The sequence below is a fragment of the Helicoverpa zea genome, chromosome 6 (assembly GCF_022581195.2).
Source record: "Helicoverpa zea isolate HzStark_Cry1AcR chromosome 6, ilHelZeax1.1, whole genome shotgun sequence".
NCBI classification, from domain to species: Eukaryota; Metazoa; Arthropoda; class Insecta; order Lepidoptera; family Noctuidae; genus Helicoverpa; species Helicoverpa zea.
In genome coordinates this window covers 667,100-687,232 of record NC_061457.1, presented here as the reverse complement: position 1 = coordinate 687,232, position 20,133 = coordinate 667,100, and the positions used below count along the sequence as shown (strand labels likewise).

Below are 20,133 nucleotides of genomic sequence, written 5' to 3'. Positions count from 1 at the left end.
TCGGCAGCGCATGCCTGGCGCCTGCCGCAGGTGGTGCTGGGTGCTGGGCCGCTGGCCGGCTCGGCGGGGCCGCACACTCACTATCACTGGCCTTTGATACTGACCGAAAGCTCGAGGCGGCGCTGCCGCGCGTGGCGGCGCGGGGAAGGGGCCGGTGTCCACACCACAACACTTCACTCACTCGGCAGCGCGTGGAGGCCGCTCGCGCGTGCACGCGTCGCGCAACATGGCCGTGCCCGTGCCAGCGTGCAGCTATCGACCGCGAGCCGGCCGCGCGCCGCCCAGCGACTGACGCGAGAGCCGTGCGCGCGCACCGGCCTCTCCGCGCCGCCCGAGCCTCGCACACCCCCGCCCCAGGCCGCGACCGAGAGCGTGCGGGAACGGCCGAGCCTTCCCCGGCAACTTTGTACGCTTCTTGGAAAATCCCGCGTTAGAACTCGCTTCTAACTGATTCCGTCGACGTAATGCAAACAATCCCGCGATCCCTATTTAACCACCTTCGTCCGCTAGCGAACTTTGCAACCCCACGCCTTATTCTGAAAACCTGTAGTAGAACGTACCTATATCTTCCAAAATCTAAAATACAAACCATAGGGGACATAAAAGCCCATTGGAATAATCCAATACGTCTCCGGTGAAACCTGAAACGATAATTACATACGTCACCCGACGCACACCCCCGTAGCGCCCTAGTGGCGTGTCCCCTTGCTCCACAACAAGTCCGCGAGGCGTCGCTCTCGTGTTTATTTTCGGCTGCGGCCGCTGTGCCGAGAGCGCCGCGTGCCCGCCCGTTGCCATGACAACGCGCCCCAGACGCCGCCGAAGCCTCCCGAACCGCGTCGGAACAGTACGAACGAAGGACTGAAGTATCAAGTAACTCGTAGGTACGGACAGAGCTGGATTTTTTTATGTGACTGACGTGAATTTACTGAGACCTCGGCGTAATCCGTCAGAAGACGGCTGCAGAAAGTTTGGACCTAGAATAATAAATAAAGCGTTCTGCTGAAGGATCAACGTAAGCCGTGGATGTCATTGGGCGCATTACCGCGAACTTTGCCCTGACAGCTTCAATACACTTCTGCGCTCCGCTCACGTACTGAATGCAGATTACTTTTTTCGGTATTTAATGATCACGTATGTACGTTAAACCCAAACCCTCTTTTTCTTTTCCAAATCCCAACGTACCTACTCACAATTCGCATAGCATAGGTACCCAATATTTTTTGCTCCGTGAAATTCGCACAAGAATGATAAATACATATCAGGTACACCAAAATATTCTAAGTTATTTTTACAGGAAAAGCCGGAGATTTTTATATGAAAAAGACGGCAAACAGAAGTTGAATTGAAAAAATCTAATTGGAGAATTTCCAGTATATTTGATGATTATGGATTCGATGATTACTCAACGGTTCGATGAGATTCGAACATATAGAATTGCGGCATATCGAATAACAATGTTTCCGTCTTATCGAATTATAATGTGGCCATGGGTCCGGTTTATCTGAAACTATGAAGAAGGTACAAGACCACGCGACCAACTATTGGAAGTATCGGAGAGTGGGTAGTACGCTCCATGGATGTTCAAAGTCAAAACCGCGTTCCATTTTAAATAGAGGTATAAATGGGCCGGGAAGGGCTGATTTTGTTTGACACCGAAATTTTTCTAGAACTTATGCATTTCCGTCCTATTGCTTTTTTCGTCCAGCTATTGAACATAACCATTACCCATTCAAATAGTTTTTGAAAGAAGATTAAATAGTTTTATAATTCATTCTAAAAACTGCCATCTTCCGATTCTCGTTCACATTTCGGACAATGTAAGACAGACCCCACTTTGTGTACGTAAGGTACTAATCGCTTACGCCATCTTTATCCGGAGTCTGGACCCAAAAAATTCTAATTAAATTAGGCTCCTCGTTATGAATCACTTTAACTGATTTGGTTGAGTTCCATCATTATTCCATGATTCCTACAGGCTGCTTCTTTTTATTTATAAAAAAAAAACAAATGCAGAAAAGATTAATTTTCCGAACGTAAATTAAGATGTCAGGATGACAGTCAAGTCACTCAAAATATTTTTCATCTGTGGTTGCGCTGCGTACATTTTTAGGTTATGAGGAAATGTTTTGTTAAGATTCAAAATAAGAGCTAACTCTACAAAGAAATACTAATATCAGACAATAATGGCCCTGTTCAGAGCGGGCTTGCAAAGACTCGCCAATGTATTCAATGCAGGACAAGGTAACTTGCGCATTATTGTGTACATATTAAAATTTGAGTACCTAATAAGAGTGTTCTGTAATTACATAAACAATTTTTAACTTTCAGCGGGTATCCTATCAAGACTTGCAACTACTCTGGCTCCTGTAGAGTCCAAAACGGTCCCAGAAACGACAAAGGACGTGATCGCAGAGTGCAATAACCTCATCAAAAGCAATGCATCAAGAAACTTCGCTATTGTTCACTTACTGGGTAAACAGTGGCGTGTAACTGATGGAGACCTGGTAGTTGTAGAAGGCTTCTGGCCTCCTACTATTGGAGATAGGATAAAACTCGACAAGGTTCTATTAGCTGGTACCAAAGACTTTTCTCTAATTGGCCGGCCTATAGTACAACCAGGACTGGTTAACGTGACGGCCACTGTCATTTCCAAAGGCCTGTCCCACACAAGAACACATTTCAAAAAGAAGAGGAGGAAGCAGTTCATGAGAATCAACTTCCAGCGGGCACCACAAACTGTTTTGAGAATAAACTCTGTTGAGATCGCCAGTAAGATCAATGAAGCCCCCAAAAATGTGTACTAGTTGATTATTTTAAAATAGGTAATAAAGAATAGAATTTATTTATATAGTTATTTTTATTGATTCTATCACAAATAAGAACATATTTAGAACAGTTATTAAAAATAAGTTACATTTTATTAAAATCTATGTCATTAAATAAATTATAACGTCTTACATTATTATTAGCTATCTAAATTAACATTATCACAATATTCTTGAAAGGTTGCCTTATGCTCCTCTTTCAGAAACCTCTTCATACCTTTGAATAAATACAACATTTTACTATTTCTAAATAAATTGCATAGAATTTTCAAAAATGCTTCATAATCACCACTTTTCTTGTAAGCTGAAATGGATAATTGGAACTCCTTATACTGTTCAGCTTGTAAGAGCACTTTTATTTCTTTCACAAAGTCTATTAAAGATTCTGGAGGAACCTTTTCAACTGGCTTTGTTTGTACTTCAGTTTTCTCACCATTCAAATTCTCTTCAAATCCAAAAGGTTTGATCTTTAACTTCTTCTTTTTGACTATATTATTAGCTATACTGACATCTGCAGGTCTCTTATGGATGGTAACTAAAGACTGACTTAAAGTCTGTTGACTATCATTTTGATCTATAGCACTAAAGAGATCCTTGGTTGTATTTGGCTTGAATTCATTGACATAGGCAGAAGCTTTTGCATTTTTGTAAAAGTCCATAGAAAAATCTGCATACACCTCATTTGAATTTGGATATTGGCTAACTGACTTTTTAGCAGAAGACTTTGAGACAGCTCTAGTAGTAGTTATTGGAAATGCAACACCACTAACATGAATTGGACCAGAATCTTTATCTGAAAATGCAGACTCATTTGGAAGCAACGGTTTTAATCTTGGAGCTGGTAAAGTAGCTTCAGCATTTTTGAAAAACCTACATATTTCACCTACTGTTTCTCCAAACTTGTTTGATACATTTATATGATCTCTCAACCATGCAGATAGTTGGTTTTTCAATTTAGGACTGTTGAACCTACTGTCACAAAGTAGAATTGCCCCATAATCATTTTGATGTCTTATAACTCTGCCAATAGCCTGGTTAACAGCCCTTGTTGCTTCCAAAGAATACCATTCATCACCTGATAAAAATTGCTTATCTTTAGTTCTAAGTTCTTCCAAGTATTTCTTCTTCAAAATAATTCTAGGATCTTTTAAAGGTGGAAATGGTAATCCTGTTATGATTACAGCTCTGCCATTCATATCAGCAAAGTCTAAGCCTTCAGAAACTTTTCCTCTACACACAGCCATAAAGCATGCTCCTCTTGTACTGGGATCACTTATTTTACTATAGTAATCACTTATTATAGCATTGAAAGTATCTTTACGCTGAGGCTCAACAAATATTGGTTTTATATTATTTATACTTGACCAGATTCCTTCATTTTGCCACATTTCTTGACACTTGGTCATGATAGGGTATGATGGGAAAAATACCAACAGACCATCTGGAACCACACGGCAGAAGCTAAGAATAGTTCTACCTAAAGATGAAATGTATTTAGGATTGTCTCTGTTCTGATAATTTGAATTTAGCTGGACACCATCAGGGCCTTGGCTCATTATTTTAACACATATTTGGTTTGATTTTACTATGTGGGGGTTTTCTAGTTGAACTCCTATTGGAATGCCCAGTTCAGATGTTAAAGGTTTGAGTGGAGCTAGTGTTCCACTAGTTAATATTATACTTCTCACATTCTGTTCTACTAGCTGTTTCATGCCAAAGCCTGGACTGAAGCACCAGTAGCTCAAAACTCTTTCGGCAGCTTTAGTGTTGGTAGTTTTAAGAGCACCCCAACTATCAGTTTTCTTATTCTTCTTATCCTCAACTTGCACATGCACCTTGTAACACATTTTGACTCTCTCCTTATATGCATGAGTAGTTCCACTAAATACAACATTTAGTAAATCCACTATTTTCTGCAAACCAACTCCTTTGCGCTGGAAAGGTGAAGCACTTGCTGTTGATAAGTATTGTATGAGATTCTCAATCATAGTTATTACTGCCATTTGATTATGATCTCTTATCTCTGCTTTGGCAAGCAACTCAAATATGTAACCACCTGGGAAAGTACTCCCCTCATTTCCCACAGAAATCTCATCAATAGCTTTTTCTAATGCCAGCATAATTTCTTTTAGCACACACAAATCTTCACATGTAAAATCTTTGGGCTGACTGTCCACAGTCATGTCCATTTGATCTTCATTCCCTGCTGTCTCACCAAATGATCTCATGACATGTGTGATCTCATCTATACACAAAGCAACATCTGTTGTGCGAATCTGCAGAGATGCAGACTCTTCACACATCTTCTCAACATTATGTGCTTCATCTAATATAATAATATTATTCAGGAGCTCTACTCCATTTGCTTTCCTTGATTTTGGATCTAGAATGTAGTTGTAAGGCATAAAAATAATATCAGCATCCTGTTTAAGTTCCTTTGATAAATAATATGGACAGCACTTAAGTTTCTTTCCCACAGTTACTAAGTCTTCTATGTCTAATATTTCATCACCTCTCACAGCCCTGTCTTCTTTCTTTGATTCAACATTATTGTAAAAGTGGCAGGTTCTTGATTTTACTTTCAACTGGCACATGTGGACTTTGTTCATGTTATTTGTCTCCTTGGAAACCTCTGGGTGAATGCACATTTGGTCTCTTGAGCCTAAAACAGTGGCTTTAACATGTTTGTAGCTGGACCTCTTCAGTTCTTGCATAGCCTGTGTCAATTGCGAGTGTGTTCTTGATGAATAAATTATTTTTGGCATACCCCACGACGCGCTATCCTTTGATTTACCAGCTCCAGATTTTAGAGTATCTTTTAGCGCCCCACTGAAAGTGCTATGCTCGGAAAAGTTGCCGACTTGTGCATTCATCTGTAACTGTGCCTTTTTAACTAGTAACCAAGCTAATGAAGAACACAATAAGCTTAAAGTCTTACCGGTTCCTGTGGGAGATTCTAATAAGGCATTAGTATTGTTTTGAAGGCTCTCAATTACTCTTTCCATGTAGGCTTTTTGAACTTCATATGGTTCAAATGGAAATGTGACTGGTATGCCGCATATCATTACTTCAGGCATTTTTGTAGCTTATTTAAGACTATGTACTTTAAAATATCCCAGAGATTCACGTTTTCATCACAACAACACAACCTTCAGGTTCAGACCAGTCTTCTGTCAGTTTTACCGCCGAAAATAACGATGCGTTCCAAAATAATACTAAGGAATGTCGCTACACTGGCACAATTTTACTTTATTGTATTGTTCGTATGATTACAATTTTACATCAGCACAAATAAATAGGCAATCTAACGACGACGAAAAATTAAAACACCGCAGAATGCAAATGCTAAACAAAATACTGATTGCACGAAAACATAAAACGTCAAATTCAAGCAAGTGTCAACCATATGTTTATTATAACCTCAAAACTGGCATTTGAGAGAGTTTCATAGATTTTTTAATGTTTATATTATACAATATATGATTAAACAATGAAAGTAAGTGTGGAACAAGTATACACATCCGTGGCGTGTAACCGTACGCCAGAAATTATCGACTGGAATGAACAAGGACTCATTTGTTTTGGTGCTTCCAACTCTGTTGTTGTTTACGATACGGTGAGGTTTTTAAAGATTTATATGTTTTTATAACTTTTGTATTATATGCTTGATCTAATCATTTAACAACTTTAACTCATGTAACTTAATAAACCAGAAACAATCTTACTAAATATTTTAAACGTGGGAGTTTGCTGGTTAGTACCAGGATGTATGTTTGTTACTTTTTCGCGCAAAAACTACTGAATAGATTTTAATATAACTTGGTAGTAAAATGATACTTTTATCAGAATAACATATAGGCTACTGTTTATCTACTCTATCGTACTATAAGCAGTTCCCTCGCAAGACGCGGGTAAAACCGCGGGCTGAAGTTACGAACGAACGAATCATCATCAACCTATCGCACATAGTCCACTGCTGGACATAGGCCTCTCCAAGTACACGCCACTAAGATCGATTTTCGGCTTCTCGCATCCAGCTCCTGCCAGCTGTCTTGCGCAAGTCATCACTCCACCGTGCCTGAGGACGTCCTACACTACGTTTGCCGAGGCGTGGTCTCCACTCTAGAACTCGTTTACCCCAACGGTTATCGGTTCTTCGGCTAATATGGCCAGCCCACTGCTACTTCAGCTTGCTGATTCAGTGGGCTATGTCGATGACCTTGGTTCTTGGATTACCTCATTTCTGATGCGATCCCTCAGAGAAATGCCGAGTATAGCTCTTTCTATAGCCCGCTGAGCGACTTTAAACTTGTGGACCAGCCCTACCAAACAAACGAATGTTTACAACAAATTACCTAATATTCCACTCTATTTCAGAATCTCAGAGGCAAAGACCCTCTAACTGTGCTGAGCCACCATCGCTCCCAAGTGAACACAGTAAAATGGCTCTGCAAACCAGACGGTACCTGCACTGAACTGATATCTGGTTCTGCTGACAAGACTGCAGCTATATGGAGCTTGGTAGACGGCATGTGGAAAGTCACCAACAGTCTTTCAGGACATACGGATGGGGTTACTTGTATCCATGGTGTCTATAATGAGGATACGCTGCTAGTTTATACTGGATCTATCGATTCTACTGTACGAGTTTGGGAAAGAAAAGATGGTAAGAAATGGAAAACTTTCCAAATATATTAAGCTTGTATATAAAAAGTTCTTGATTTTTTAAATACTGAAATGTTTAACAAATTAAAATTTTAACCCCCATTTAAAAACAATGGATGGTACATTACCAATAATCATTTTCAATTCCAGATGTGACTGTCCTCAAACAAGTAATAAACCTGAACTCTGGTCTCTGCCTGACACTCCACTCGCACATTCTACCAACATCGCACAAGCCCATACTGTTCTGTGCTCTGGACGATCATAAGATACATGTTTATGTAGGTGACGAGTACCACAAGGTACACACATTGGTAGGTCATGAGGATTGGGTACGAGGGTTGGATGTTCAGGATGTTGGTAAGTTGAGAAGTGAATTTTTTTATTATAATTGTAAAAATTACTCAAGCCTCAATCAATACAATTTTCAAAAACCTAAACCATTGTTAAATATTTAAGGTATGGAAAGTAATATTCTGTTGTACCAAAGTTGTTAAGAAAATTGAGAGGCAGAGCATTTCAGACAACAAATATTTTTTAGTGAATTCATTAGTATATGTACATGAACTTCATTATTTAAACTGTCAATTCTTGCTGATTCCACAGACAACTCAACAATACTGCTGGCATCTGCGTCCCAAGACACATACATCCGTCTATGGCGCATTGAGAAGCACGTACAACAGCCAGTCTCCAGAGGTATTAAGGTGGAAGAGAAACTGTTCTCAGCTTACGGAGAGAACTGGTCTGTGAAGTTGGAAGCGGTGCTCGCTGGCCATGAGGGGTGGGTGTATGGGGTGCAGTGGCAGCCACCAGGAATTGGAGGTAAGATGCATTTGAGTGCATACGTAATTCTCATAAAATATTTTCAATGCTACCCCACTCCTGGATAAAAAGTAGCCTATCTGAGTCTCCTGGGAACAACTTAGCTAAAAGATAAATCTCAATTGATTGAACCATTTTAGCTTTCAGTAAAGTCAATTTTACTATAATTATAGTAAGATAGGTAGCATCAAATTAAAATACAATGTGTGTTTTGTACTTAAAAGTTTGTGTAATTTTGACCCAGAAACAAACAAAAAGCCGATCTACCGTCTTCTGTCATCATCACTTGACAAGACAGTCATCATCTGGGAGCCTGAGTCATCATCAGAGAAAGGAGAGGGTGAAGGTGCCTGGGTGGAACGTGTGAGAGTGGGGGAAGTGGGGGGGAATGGGCTAGGTTTCTATGGAAGCAGGTTTGGACCTGATGGCAAGTCGTTCTTGGGACATGGATACAATGGGTCCTTCCACATTTGGAATCTTTGTAAGGTATGTGTTTTGCTGCACTGTCTCAGTCCTATTACAAACTTTCTTCAAAATTCGAACTGGAATGTACTATGTACAACAGTATAAAAATAGAAGTAACGGATGCAATATTTTGTACCTTTACGAAAATTGCCAATCTGAACTGCAATTTGAAAAAACAACACTACAACATGCACAGAATATTGAACCTTACCTCGTTTTAACTGCACATGTGACACATTTATCAAAAGTTTATTTATTTATCTCCACAAAAGTAACAATTTTATTTTCACCCCACCATCATGGAAAGACTAGTTTTGCACTTCCCTGTAGAGCGGCAAAGTGATTTGAATTTAGAACATGGTGTGTGATGTTCCGTTTGTGACAATCTTGATAAGACTTTTTAAACAAATACATATTAAACAAATAAACCACTGCTTAAAATAATGATTCAACTAATTAAGTAATTTTTATTATTGTCTTTAGATCGATTTTTAACCTCATTTTATTTTTAAGCTCAGTTTTTAAATAAACAATCTTTAATAGCTACTTCGTATTTGATAGTTACAAGCGCGCGCCATTTAGTTTTTTTACATTTAGTAATTTCCTCGATGAGCCCACCTCATGAAAAGTTACGTGTTGCACTCGAGTGCAAAGATTTTTCACCTTGTGCTCTTTTGATTAGCTCAGTATTTTAATTTTTGAAACACAATTTTAGAATCCTTCGCTTGCTCGCGATCAAAGTTGTGCCCGCGGTTAAAAAGCAACAAATAACTATTAAAAAATTTAATATATGCTAAGTATATAATGTTAAGTCTTAATATACAGGAAACAGGTCAATGGAAGCCGGCCGTGGTGTGCGGAGGCCACTTCAGCGCAGTGGAGGACGTGAGGTGGGAGCGTGAAGTACGCTACCTCATGAGCGTCTCCGCTGATCAGACCACCAGGGTGCATGCGCCTTGGAATACAGAACATGGTGAAGTACCTTTATGGGACAGATATAACGCGTCGAATAGCATTTTGCAATGCCAATCTGTTTTCACCATTGCTGCATTGAAATAACGTCTAAAATCAATTAACAGTGACAATTAGTTGATTTGAAAAAATCTTTCACTGCCCTTCAAATAGTCCACTTATCGAGAATGTTCCGCTGGAAGGCGGGTGAATCTGCTGGCGAAAGCAATTATATACCTAAAACATCCTAACGTATTCCCTCTTAGTGCAAATAGTATTTGAAATTATCTCAAACAAGACTAGCACGACTAAAGACTATTTTCCTATATTTATTGATACCTACACCTCTCTCATGACTTCTTCCATCTCCAGGCACAGAATTGACTTAGTTTTACAATATTTAGTGGTATACCGGACACCTGGCTCATATGACCATTTCTATCCCCAGGCACGGAATGGCACGAGATAGCCCGGCCCCAGGTCCACGGCTACGACTTATCCTCCCTCGCGCTTATAAACAGCACGAGTTTCGCTTCAGCCGCCGAAGAGAAGGTGATACGAGTGTTCACTGCGCCGCACAACTTTGTTAATAACTTCAAGAATATTACCGGAATGGTTATAGAGGGCGCTAAAGGAGGTGAGTGAGTTTTTGGTACTTTAGAAAAATTGGGTTTTCTGTTTGTCTTGTCCCACACATTTTCGGAGTATTTAACCCTTAACAACCCACAAGTGTCTTGCGGACACATTTTTGCGTTTATGTTTTCATAAAAACGAAAATATTTATTTTTATGAATCGGCCTTTTATCTAATTTATCACCAATGTTTTACGAATCTAAATGTGCAATGAAAATATTTGTAACATGAATAGTTTATTATTTTTGGTTAATAAACGAAAATAGCACTTCATCAACCCATAAGTGTCCAACAGACACAGTAACATTTTGTTTGATTCGAGTGTGAAGGTAGATTGTTTTTTTATTTACATTTACTTATGTAATCTTATGGTGTCGGGTGCCATGCAAAATGTGGCAGGGTCAAATCGGGAAACTACTCAATCATCTGAACCTGCTGCGCAAAGGAAGAAGTGTTGTTATATTTGCCCTACGAAATTATCAAGGGCTTCTAAAGAGTGTTGTGATAAATGCAATCGCAATGTCAGCTCTGAAAATTCTGAAAAAAATAATTATTTGTAATATTTGTAAATGAATAAGTGTAAAAAAATATTACTGAAATACATTATACTGTCTTTTTGATTCAAAATAACTTTTTTTGCTTTGTCATACCTTACCTACATTTAGAATGTGTCTGTTGGACACTACTGGTCAGTTACGTCACAAAAGCATTCTGGATAGTTAAGGGTTAATAGCGTCTTTACACACTCAGAAAGTACCATATAATGTTATTTTTATTATGGAGTATCGCGTGAAAGGTCGGTAGTATGGTTTTCAAAGTTGCATGAACATTTAGGAACTGTTGCACTTATTCAGTTATTTTTTTTTTTCAATTTCAAACTTAAAATATTTTTTTTTATTTCAAATGATATATTATCCCTGAGAAAGATGTATAATGCAAGGGAAGCAAATATTTCATAATTTCTACATATTCTGTATGTATAATGTTTCAGGACCCGAAGGTGCAGCGGTACCTTCCCTCGGCCTATCAAACAAGGCGGTGTTCATAGGAGACGACGACCAACAGGACGCTGATGATGATAACGATGGCTTCTTTACGCCTGTTGATATGATTGGTAAGAACTTGAGAACTTTAAAAAGCTGGTAGAAGATTTTTTAACAGATTTTGAAAGTTTATTACAAGATAGGCACTCTATGATAGTGATGTTGTTCCTATCTTATAATATGTAACGATTATTTTGGATACAGTTAAATACTAGCGGTTCTCCTTGGTTCTAGCCATGTTCTGAGGGAACTAATTACCGCACCCGGATAAAAAACAGCTCGTATTCTGTCTCAGGCTATGTGTAACGAATTCCATTTAAAAATCTATTTAGTAGCTCGACAGTGAGACAATGACTTTTGCATTTATAATATTAGTAACTGATTATATTATTTGCCCTCTACCAAAAGAACTGTCCCTTAACGACATTTTTGGTCAAAATTTTATTAAATTCCAGAGCCCCCAACCGAAGAGACATTAATGCAGAACACACTATGGCCAGAGGTACAGAAGCTGTACGGTCACGGGTATGAAGTGTTTGCGCTGGCCGCCAGCGCTGACGGCACCCTGCTCGCCTCCGCATGCAAGGCCACCAGCGCAGAGCATGCTGCTGTTATTATATGGTAAGAACATATATTATAAGGAAATACATGTACAGAACACGCCCGCTAAACTGTAGGTCCCGGCTGTCATTGAACTTCCTTGGCAGTCGTTACGGGTAGTCAGAAGCCAGTAAGTCTGACACCAGTCTAACCAAGGGGTATTGGGTTGCCCGGGTAACCAGGTTGAGGAGGTCGGATAGGCCACCAGCGCAGAACATGCGGCTGTTATTATATGGTGAGGGAGTTTAGAAAATAACCTATGTTAGAAGAAAATGTATAGAGTTGTAAAATAGATCCTTTTGGTGCAGTTGGGTAAATTTGGGAGTATTTGCAGGAGGCATCATCATCCTCGTGTCTTTATCTTATATGTATTTGGAGTCGGCGCAGCGTGTTTTCTCCTTGTTTTCTGTAATCGCTCACAAAATATTTTACCAAGTCAACATCGTCTTGGACACAGCTTGAAATTGATTCTTAAGACATTTATTCCTCCAACTTAAAATAAAATAATAAACTTTTACTTTAAAAACATCTGACACCGGTCTTATATCCTTAAAACATTATTATTCCAGGGACACATCAAACTGGCAACAAATACAAAAGCTAGTTTCCCACCAACTGACAGTAACGCAGCTGGCATTTTCGCCAAACAGTCAACAGCTCCTCACAGTATCCCGCGACAGACGCTGGACCTTATACCAGAGGCAACAGGGCTCAAACTCGTTTGACATGGTCGCGAGCACGGACAAGACGAACGGCGTACATACGAGGATAATCTGGTGCTGTGCGTGGACGCGGGATAGTAAGGCTTTCGGAACTGGCTCTAGAGATGGGAAGGTGAGGTTTTGTAGCTATATGTTACAAATATACAAGATTATTTGAAAACAAAATTGTTGCTAAAGTGAAAATAATTCTCGTGACTTACTTTACTTGAGTATATAGGCTATCCACTTTTCCCTTAATACATAAAAGTAAACATTGGTAAAATCGGAGTATTTAAAGCTACATAAACCTCATATTTAATTGACATCACAATTTTGCAATCCTATTGTAAATAATAGTGCTATACATATACTGCCAAAATATCCAACAGTCAAACAAAAATAACACTAAAATTTATTTCACAACATCCAGATTTGCATCTGGTCAGAAAATGGACCGTCAAACTCATCTCTAGGCGACTACGGCCTCCTTGGGAAACCACTAGAGCTGAACATTTCAGTCACGGCACTAGCATTCGCGCCATATAATGGAGATGGCTTAGTACTGGCCGTCGGATTGGAAACCGGAATAATCCGGATGTACCACTTTGGAGTTGAAGGTTGGAGTCTACTAAAGGAATTGGATAATAGGTATGTGGTTATTCTTATTTGCTGTGTATTTACTTTAATTAGAAGTTTCTAGTGTGTCGTGTATAGTATCTCACCAGTAAATGCTAAGAACTTTAAGGCTTCTTTGATGAAGACATTTCGTATTTTTTTTACATATTGTTGAAATACATAATGTTATGTACTATGTGACGTCAAGTGTGGGTAAACCAACTCACTATTTCGAGCAATACTACAAGCGGCTCGTTGGTCTAGGGGTATGATTTTCGCTTAGGGTGCGAGAGGTCCCGGGTTCAAATCCCGGACGAGCCCAAACCTTTTTGCTGTTATTATATTTTTTGTATGCTTTATTTCAGCGCCGCCCACCATCTGGCTGTAAAAAAACTTACTTTCAAGCCTACTGAGGATAATAATATAATGTTGGCAAGTTGTGGAAACGACCATCTTGTACGAATATACAAAGTTATTATTAATTCGTGATAAATATACTATATTTATGTTTTATATGTTGTCTTTATTTATTTTATACCTATTTCAGATTTACTGAAATATAATTAATTCGCAGTTACTTCTACTTACATGAATAGGGGAAATTCGTGTAAAATATTATGTACCAAAATGAAATACCACTGTAACTTATCATAATCAATATATTTACAGTTTACAGAGAATTTGAAAGTAAACAGTTATCAGTAAAAATAGTAAAATTGACAAAAAGGTCAACACGTGTATATTCAATAATCATTATTTCATTTCATAAGTTTTATAAAAATCACAACTTTTAAATGGAAGAAGTTTACAACGTTTTTGGGCTTACAATGTTTCCAAAAATATGTTGTTTTTTTTTTACATGTTTATCGCCTATAATAACTATAATGCACTGTTTAGGTTCCTTTTCTGTTTTTTTTACGTACTTATATTTTAGTGTGTGAATGTTTTTTTCTAAAGACCTATTCCAAATTCAACAAATATCACAATTTTGAAAGAATTATGTATATAAACTCTAACGGACAAGCAATCGTAACAATAACATATGAATTATTACAATAATTCAATTATATTTAAGGACTAATTAAAACTCGTACAAGGTACGACTCTGACTTATAACTATTTATCGTAATAAAATTTCGAAAAATAAACTTTCTTATAATAACAACTTGTATTATAAAAAGTTTCGTTTAGAATATTAAAATGTCTCCTTATTCGTATAGATTATACATCTCTTATGATATTATAATTATACGTCTAGGCACTTTTAAAGCAAAAAGCGATTGAGTAATATGAGAACTTTGCGAACTAATTAATTATTGTTGACTTCTTTCTTTTTTTATCACTGCCAGTCTATCTTAACTTTAAGCGATGACCAAGGCTCTCAATTTGAAATTTCTTAGGATATAAATATCTGAAAGATACCTATGCAATTTTATTCCTAGCAGATTACCTGTAATGGTGCCACTTGAAGATATATTGTATTAAAGAATTTTGTGAAGTGCGTGATTACAATGTTACATATACAAGCTATAAAGTAATAAGTAATGTTACGTTTGACAAATTCAATCAAGCTTATTTATTGGGCGTCCATTTTTACCACGGTTACCTTTCGCTTTTGATTTTTTAGCGTTTTAAGTCATTGCATTTCAGCATTTTTGAAAATCGTATGAATAGAATAAATTACAAAATTCTATTCTTAAAATGTGAAGCTGACGCAGTATTTCAAGTTTAAGCATTTACCAAGCTTTGTTTATGTGGCAACCATTATCGCTTCTTCTGTCTTCGATATCTTCAAATGTTTGAGAAACCAGTTGATTATTTTGGGTTTTTTCTTCTTTTTGACACTGGAGACACTCTTCTGGCTGACACTGCTTAGAGAGTTGCAGTCGGCTGTGAGAGTATGTACGTTAAGGGAGTCTAGTTCGTTCATAGAGATGCTTTTGCTCGCAGACGGTAGGAACAGATGGTTGTCATCGAGGTATTCGTTATAAGTCTTGCTTGAGGGCAGCTCCACGATTTTGATTTGGGGCATTGAGGTTGCTATTGTATTGCCATTCATTCTGGAAATAAGAAAGATTAATGTTAAAGTTGATGGTAAAGTAAGAAGATGGGTTCTTCGAAGGCATATCAGACAGAGCTATGGAGAGTTAGCTCGTACTTCGCCACGGATTTCCGTATGAAAACGCCTGAGTAGGTACCTGTCTCTATAAACCTTACCAATTTTTACGAGATATATTTTTTTTCGTGAAACAACAAGATTCGCCCACGTCTTCATCCGCATCCCGCACACGGATAAACAGTAACCTATCTCTTTCCAGGCTACGTATCTTCCAAATAACATCTTAACGCGCCATTTTATCGTGAAAGCATATCAAACACACTCCCAATTATAAGTCGAGTAATACCTGTTAGCGATCCTAGGCGTGGGCGCGGCCCGGGCGAGCTCGAGCGACTGGCGCAGCTTGAGCCAGAAGTCGTACAGCGCGCGGTCCTCCAGCTCGTTGTAGTACAGCTTGTGGTAGAACGCCAGGTGCGACGGTAGCTGGCACTCGCGGTACATTATGGGAATTATTTTGTGATGACTCGATTCTGGAATAGGTAATGCAAATGATAAATAGTTTTGTAAGAGTCCGATTCGTGAAAATACTTCTTGGCAGGTGAACATATGGCAACACACTAATGAAAATTAGGTAACTTTCACATACCTATTCTATATTATTATATTCTTTAATGTGACACACTCTTACAAATCATGATGTTAACTTTGATACTCAAATAACCAAGTATAGAAATCTGAAACTAAAATCGTACTAATTTAGTACGATTTTAAATAAATCTTATAGAGAGCCTCAAGAGAATAATGAACATTTATACCCTATTCTTTACTATTTTATGTAGACAAATGATGGCACTTACCAATGCTGACAGCTTGAGCGTAATCCCTATAGAATGTGTTGGCCTGGCTGCTGAGGAACTCGGGCGAGCACACGAGTATGATGCGCTTGCACCGCTCCGAAATCAGCTGCGCGACCGGCGCGTACGGCGTCATGTGGCCTGCCTGCAGTCTGTCTTCCGTGCATAGCTGGGGAAAGACGTATAAAAGTTAAAACACAGTAGTTTTAACCTTTCATTACTTTTTACTTCCGCTGGCTCTACAACCCTTTGTGGATCTTGACCTCTACAATCCATCAAATTCAATTTACATAGTAGTTTTAATTACCATGTTTGTGGTAGGTTATAGAGACGTCGGTATAATAGGGAGTCTGGAAGGACTAAAACCTTTTGGAGCTACGCGATTGTTCAAAAGAATTACCACGATAAAAGAAGGAAAACTTTGGCGCTCCCTTCCAGCTATAGCTGGATGGATATTATGATTTTGTCGACATCCTGTCTGAGTAAGAGATTATCGCCATCCTGTCTGAGTAAGAGATTATCGCCGCCCAAAGATTTTATATGTATTTTAAAGCACGATTGCTTTTGATGATTAATTTTAATGTTTACCGTCCAAGGTGTATCGCGCTTATCGCAATACTTACAACAAAACTTTGTACCGAAAATGATTGTGCGAAACAGTAAGTACTGCGCCTTATGAAATTTAATTGATTTCCGGTGTTAAATATTTTAATTCGATTTTAATAATAATAATCAGATCGATTGAAGCAAGCTGATACGATTAGTATACCTATACTATGCATATGCCCAAAAATCTAGTTTTATTTAAATACGTAGGTAATAAGTAAATTATTTTGCACATTTCCTTATCGACAAATATCTTCGTTTGCAAAGTTGTTAGGCTTTGTTGCTAAGCTCATTCGAATTAATCCTCTCATTCTAACGACAAAACAACATAAGTCTTGAAACAGATTTATTATTTACCTCTGCTATTATCGCTAATCGCATTAAGGTTCTTCTTATCGATATAGATAACGTCCCTATAAGATACGTAACTCCCTTCCGTGTAGCAAAAAATCGATCTTCTAGATTCGGTTTTAAATATCGGTTAATCTGACTCGTGTTAGATAGTAAAACTGACTTTTGGACTTATAATACTCCTAATTGATTGATGAAAGCGAGATTTTCCTGAATAGATATTATTTAAAAAGCGCCAAAAAGTCTTTTGCAATGCGTTTCAATTTAGTCATGTCCTTTACCTCGTCTATTTAATCTTTCCGATGTTATACCTAATATCGGCTATCGGATTTACGATAAGGTTTAAAATGTATAAAAATAAATTAATCTTTGACTTATTACTACCTAATATAAGTTCGTTTAAATCAGTGCTAAGTAATTTATGCTTTCATCAAAAATGTTATCTATTGTAATTCTTTGAAATGAGCATTAAACAATTACTGACAGCTGTGTGTAAAAGTATTCTTGACGTTTATTAAAATCAATACTTTTCCTTCACTTTTAAAAAAATACTTCTTTTGCAGAAACTTAAAAATTTAAAAACATTAGTGAATATCATTACAATAGCAAAGACTCAAAAAAAGTCCCTCAGTTTGTAACATGTCTTTATTAATTTTCCATTCCAGTTTATTTTAAACGTTATTGCAATTTTTACCTCAAAATATAACTTGAAGCCTAAATACCTGGAAGCCTGCAGCAGTCATTCTATTGATCAGCTCATCAACAAAATGTTTGTCCTCCTTGGCGTACAAGACAAATGCATCGTAATGCTGCTCGTAGCCCGGTGCATCATCGTACGTGATGGCGCTGAACACTTTCTGGTCATCGTTGTTATTGTTGTTTATTGCTATTTGATTTTGCCTATTCACTGTAAAAATAAATATAAGGTCTTGTCAATAAACATTGTTACATAACACACACTATTTACATTCAAAGTAGCCACAAACTAGGATAGTTAGGTACTTAATTTTGCCTTTTTTTTACTAACAAAGCTATTTAGAATATAGCGAAGAATCTCACAAATTTTTTGTTATCACTGAAAATATTAATTAAATTGAATAAAAAAGTAGAATGTCTAGAAAGGTAGCCTTAATAATCGGTTCAATGAGTCATGTTGCAAGCTGACCTTAATTGGGTATTAAATCTGGGTGTCTGTGTGATATGACTGACTACAGATTGTTAGATAGTTAGTTACAACTTACCTATAAGTTCTCTCCTCTGAATGGAATCCTTGAGATCATCGCACAGATCGTCGTACACATCGTACCGATCCAAGAGCTCCAAATAGCTCAGTAACTGACCAACGGTAGCGGTGTGGTCTTTCTGCCAGATTTGTAAGATTTCTGTAGTCTTCTGTGGTTGGAGTTTTATATATTCTGCCTTTTCTGCTGACACATTGACCAGGTATGCTAAGCCACGCCAGTCCCTGAGCAAAAGAGAATTTACATTTATTTACTTACTATGTTTAGTAATTGTGGGATGACAACTAATCTTGGTTAGCCAATTTGTGTTGAAAATTGAACTGTGTCAATAAATAAACCATTTAGAACTTTGTACCACTCTCTAGCCCATGAAATAACTACTGTTATGTAATTATGCAGTGTGAAATATTGAGAATAACCTAATTTGAAATTATTGTAAAAATCTATTTCAGAATGCTTAATTCAACATTTACATAAAAGATAACTGTAACTTGATCATCTATTATTTGTCTTTAATTGGAAACAAAATAACTGTACTTATTTCTTGTAATAAAACCGCAGTATTCTATGGGATATGTCAGACTAATAAAACAGTTTGTCATAATTGTCTGTAATTGATGGCATGAAACTGTACAAACGAGTTGGCTCCCTGTTTACACCAACTATGCAGTGTACCATACATAGCTACGTATTACAGTTGATAGGTCAGTGAGTCACTTATCACTTCAGTTTTCACCTTTGTTACTAGGTACTCATTACCATATCATACTTTTTACAAACAACACAAGTATTGTGTTTTAAGAAAACAGATGGTAATGTGATAACAAAGTTGTTACCTAATTACAATCTTGCTATGTAAACAGACATGTTGACAAGAAAAACTTGTTCCTCAGCTTTGGCTGTGAGACATAATAAATGGATATACACCTAACTTTTTTCATTTTCAATATGTATTACCTAAGTTAAAAATAGAGCCTTTGCATTTTGATTACTCATGTTTGCATACAAAAAATAACTTATGAACAAGTGGTTGGCGTCTTGTCTTTATTTTAATTGGTAAAACGTTCACTGATTACAACTACATTAAGAAAACAACAATATAATTACCTGGGCAGCTTCACGGGTCCATCGTTTGGGATAATTTTTGGGGTATCCAACAAACATGATAACAATTCCCTAGTTTTCGATGGAAGGCACGACAATGGCAAAGACTTTATATCAGTATCGTCTCCCATTTTGAAGCAAATTCGTTAATTACACACATACATATCTTCTTGATACTGCACTTTAAATCGACACAATGTAATATTTAGTCCAGTTTCCTCAATGAAGACACAAATAGGCAGACAAATCAAAAAATTACAAAACACATCACGCACGTACTTGCTTAAGAAGTAAGAACAGATTAAAAATATTTTGCTTAAATAGATTGACAGTCTTTTTCCTTAGGTTGGCCAAACTTGTACCGACAAAACTCGTGTGTACACGAAACGAAATATTTAAGTAGGGCTGCGATTTTCGAATTTATGTGATCGATAATGATGTGAGAAAAATGGAGTGATAATGATAACTAAACTCGCAAATCTACCTACATGTGAACGTTACACTCATAGATTTTGAGGTGTTCGCGTTGCATGGGCATGGACGACGCCTGAACATAGATGAACTTTAAGAGCTATCAAACTTTATATCTTCA

At 37.6% G+C, this 20,133-nt stretch overlaps 4 protein-coding genes and 1 non-coding gene across 5 annotated transcripts; 3 read left to right on the top strand and 2 right to left on the bottom strand.

Annotated features, from left to right (window-relative positions):
- Positions 1-2,074: 2,074 nt before the first annotated feature.
- LOC124630984 (39S ribosomal protein L21, mitochondrial) lies at positions 2,075-2,849 on the top strand. Its single transcript, XM_047165046.1, has 2 exons — positions 2,075-2,244; positions 2,332-2,849. The coding sequence occupies exons 1-2, from the start codon at positions 2,187-2,189 to the stop codon at positions 2,805-2,807; spliced, it is 534 nt and encodes a 177-aa protein (XP_047021002.1). The 5' UTR covers positions 2,075-2,186; the 3' UTR covers positions 2,808-2,849.
- Positions 2,850-2,909: 60 nt separating this feature from the next.
- LOC124630980 (regulator of telomere elongation helicase 1 homolog) lies at positions 2,910-6,135 on the bottom strand. Its single transcript, XM_047165043.1, has one exon. It carries the CDS (start codon positions 5,903-5,905, stop codon positions 2,969-2,971), a length of 2,937 nt encoding a protein of 978 aa, XP_047020999.1. The 5' UTR covers positions 5,906-6,135; the 3' UTR covers positions 2,910-2,968.
- An 82-nt stretch (positions 6,136-6,217) lies between these two features.
- LOC124630982 (elongator complex protein 2) lies at positions 6,218-13,839 on the top strand. Its single transcript, XM_047165044.1, has 12 exons — positions 6,218-6,444; positions 7,206-7,494; positions 7,644-7,853; positions 8,100-8,318; positions 8,563-8,804; positions 9,609-9,756; positions 10,183-10,371; positions 11,359-11,481; positions 11,866-12,031; positions 12,580-12,844; positions 13,142-13,359; positions 13,692-13,839. Exons 1-12 carry the CDS (start codon positions 6,319-6,321, stop codon positions 13,813-13,815), a joined length of 2,319 nt encoding a protein of 772 aa, XP_047021000.1. The 5' UTR covers positions 6,218-6,318; the 3' UTR covers positions 13,816-13,839.
- Positions 13,576-13,647, top strand: Trnap-agg. Its single transcript has one exon. It is a non-coding gene; the product is annotated as a tRNA-Pro (tRNA).
- A 128-nt stretch (positions 13,840-13,967) lies between the features above and the next one.
- On the bottom strand, positions 13,968-19,838 carry LOC124630983 (myeloid differentiation primary response protein MyD88-like). The gene is made up of 6 exons (XM_047165045.1): positions 19,545-19,838; positions 18,438-18,661; positions 17,919-18,103; positions 16,243-16,408; positions 15,732-15,915; positions 13,968-15,386 (listed from the first exon to the last, which is right to left on the bottom strand). Exons 1-6 carry the CDS (start codon positions 19,670-19,672, stop codon positions 15,077-15,079), a joined length of 1,197 nt encoding a protein of 398 aa, XP_047021001.1. The 5' UTR covers positions 19,673-19,838; the 3' UTR covers positions 13,968-15,076.
- Positions 19,839-20,133: the final 295 nt, after the last annotated feature.

What these genes read in the sequence shown, in the direction of transcription:
- LOC124630984 (XM_047165046.1), top strand. Translation starts at nt 2,187, where the DNA reads ATGGCCCTGTTCAGAGCGGGCTTGCAAAGACTCGCCAATGTATTCAAT. An exon ending in TGTATTCAATGCAGGACAAG is followed by an intron (nt 2,245 to 2,331) that starts GTAACTTGCGCA and finishes TTTAACTTTCAG; the next exon opens with CGGGTATCCTATCAAGACTT.
- LOC124630980 (XM_047165043.1), bottom strand. Translation starts at nt 5,905, where the DNA reads ATGCCTGAAGTAATGATATGCGGCATACCAGTCACATTTCCATTTGAA.
- LOC124630982 (XM_047165044.1), top strand. Translation starts at nt 6,319, where the DNA reads ATGAAAGTAAGTGTGGAACAAGTATACACATCCGTGGCGTGTAACCGT. An exon ending in GTTGGATGTTCAGGATGTTG is followed by an intron (nt 7,854 to 8,099) that starts GTAAGTTGAGAA and finishes CTGATTCCACAG; the next exon opens with ACAACTCAACAATACTGCTG. An exon ending in CATGCTGCTGTTATTATATG is followed by an intron (nt 12,032 to 12,579) that starts GTAAGAACATAT and finishes TTATTATTCCAG; the next exon opens with GGACACATCAAACTGGCAAC.
- LOC124630983 (XM_047165045.1), bottom strand. Translation starts at nt 19,672, where the DNA reads ATGGGAGACGATACTGATATAAAGTCTTTGCCATTGTCGTGCCTTCCA. An exon ending in CGCTCAAGCTGTCAGCATTG is followed by an intron (nt 15,916 to 16,242) that starts GTAAGTGCCATC and finishes TACCTATTCCAG; the next exon opens with AATCGAGTCATCACAAAATA. An exon ending in ACGCCTAGGATCGCTAACAG is followed by an intron (nt 15,387 to 15,731) that starts GTATTACTCGAC and finishes TCTTATTTCCAG; the next exon opens with AATGAATGGCAATACAATAG.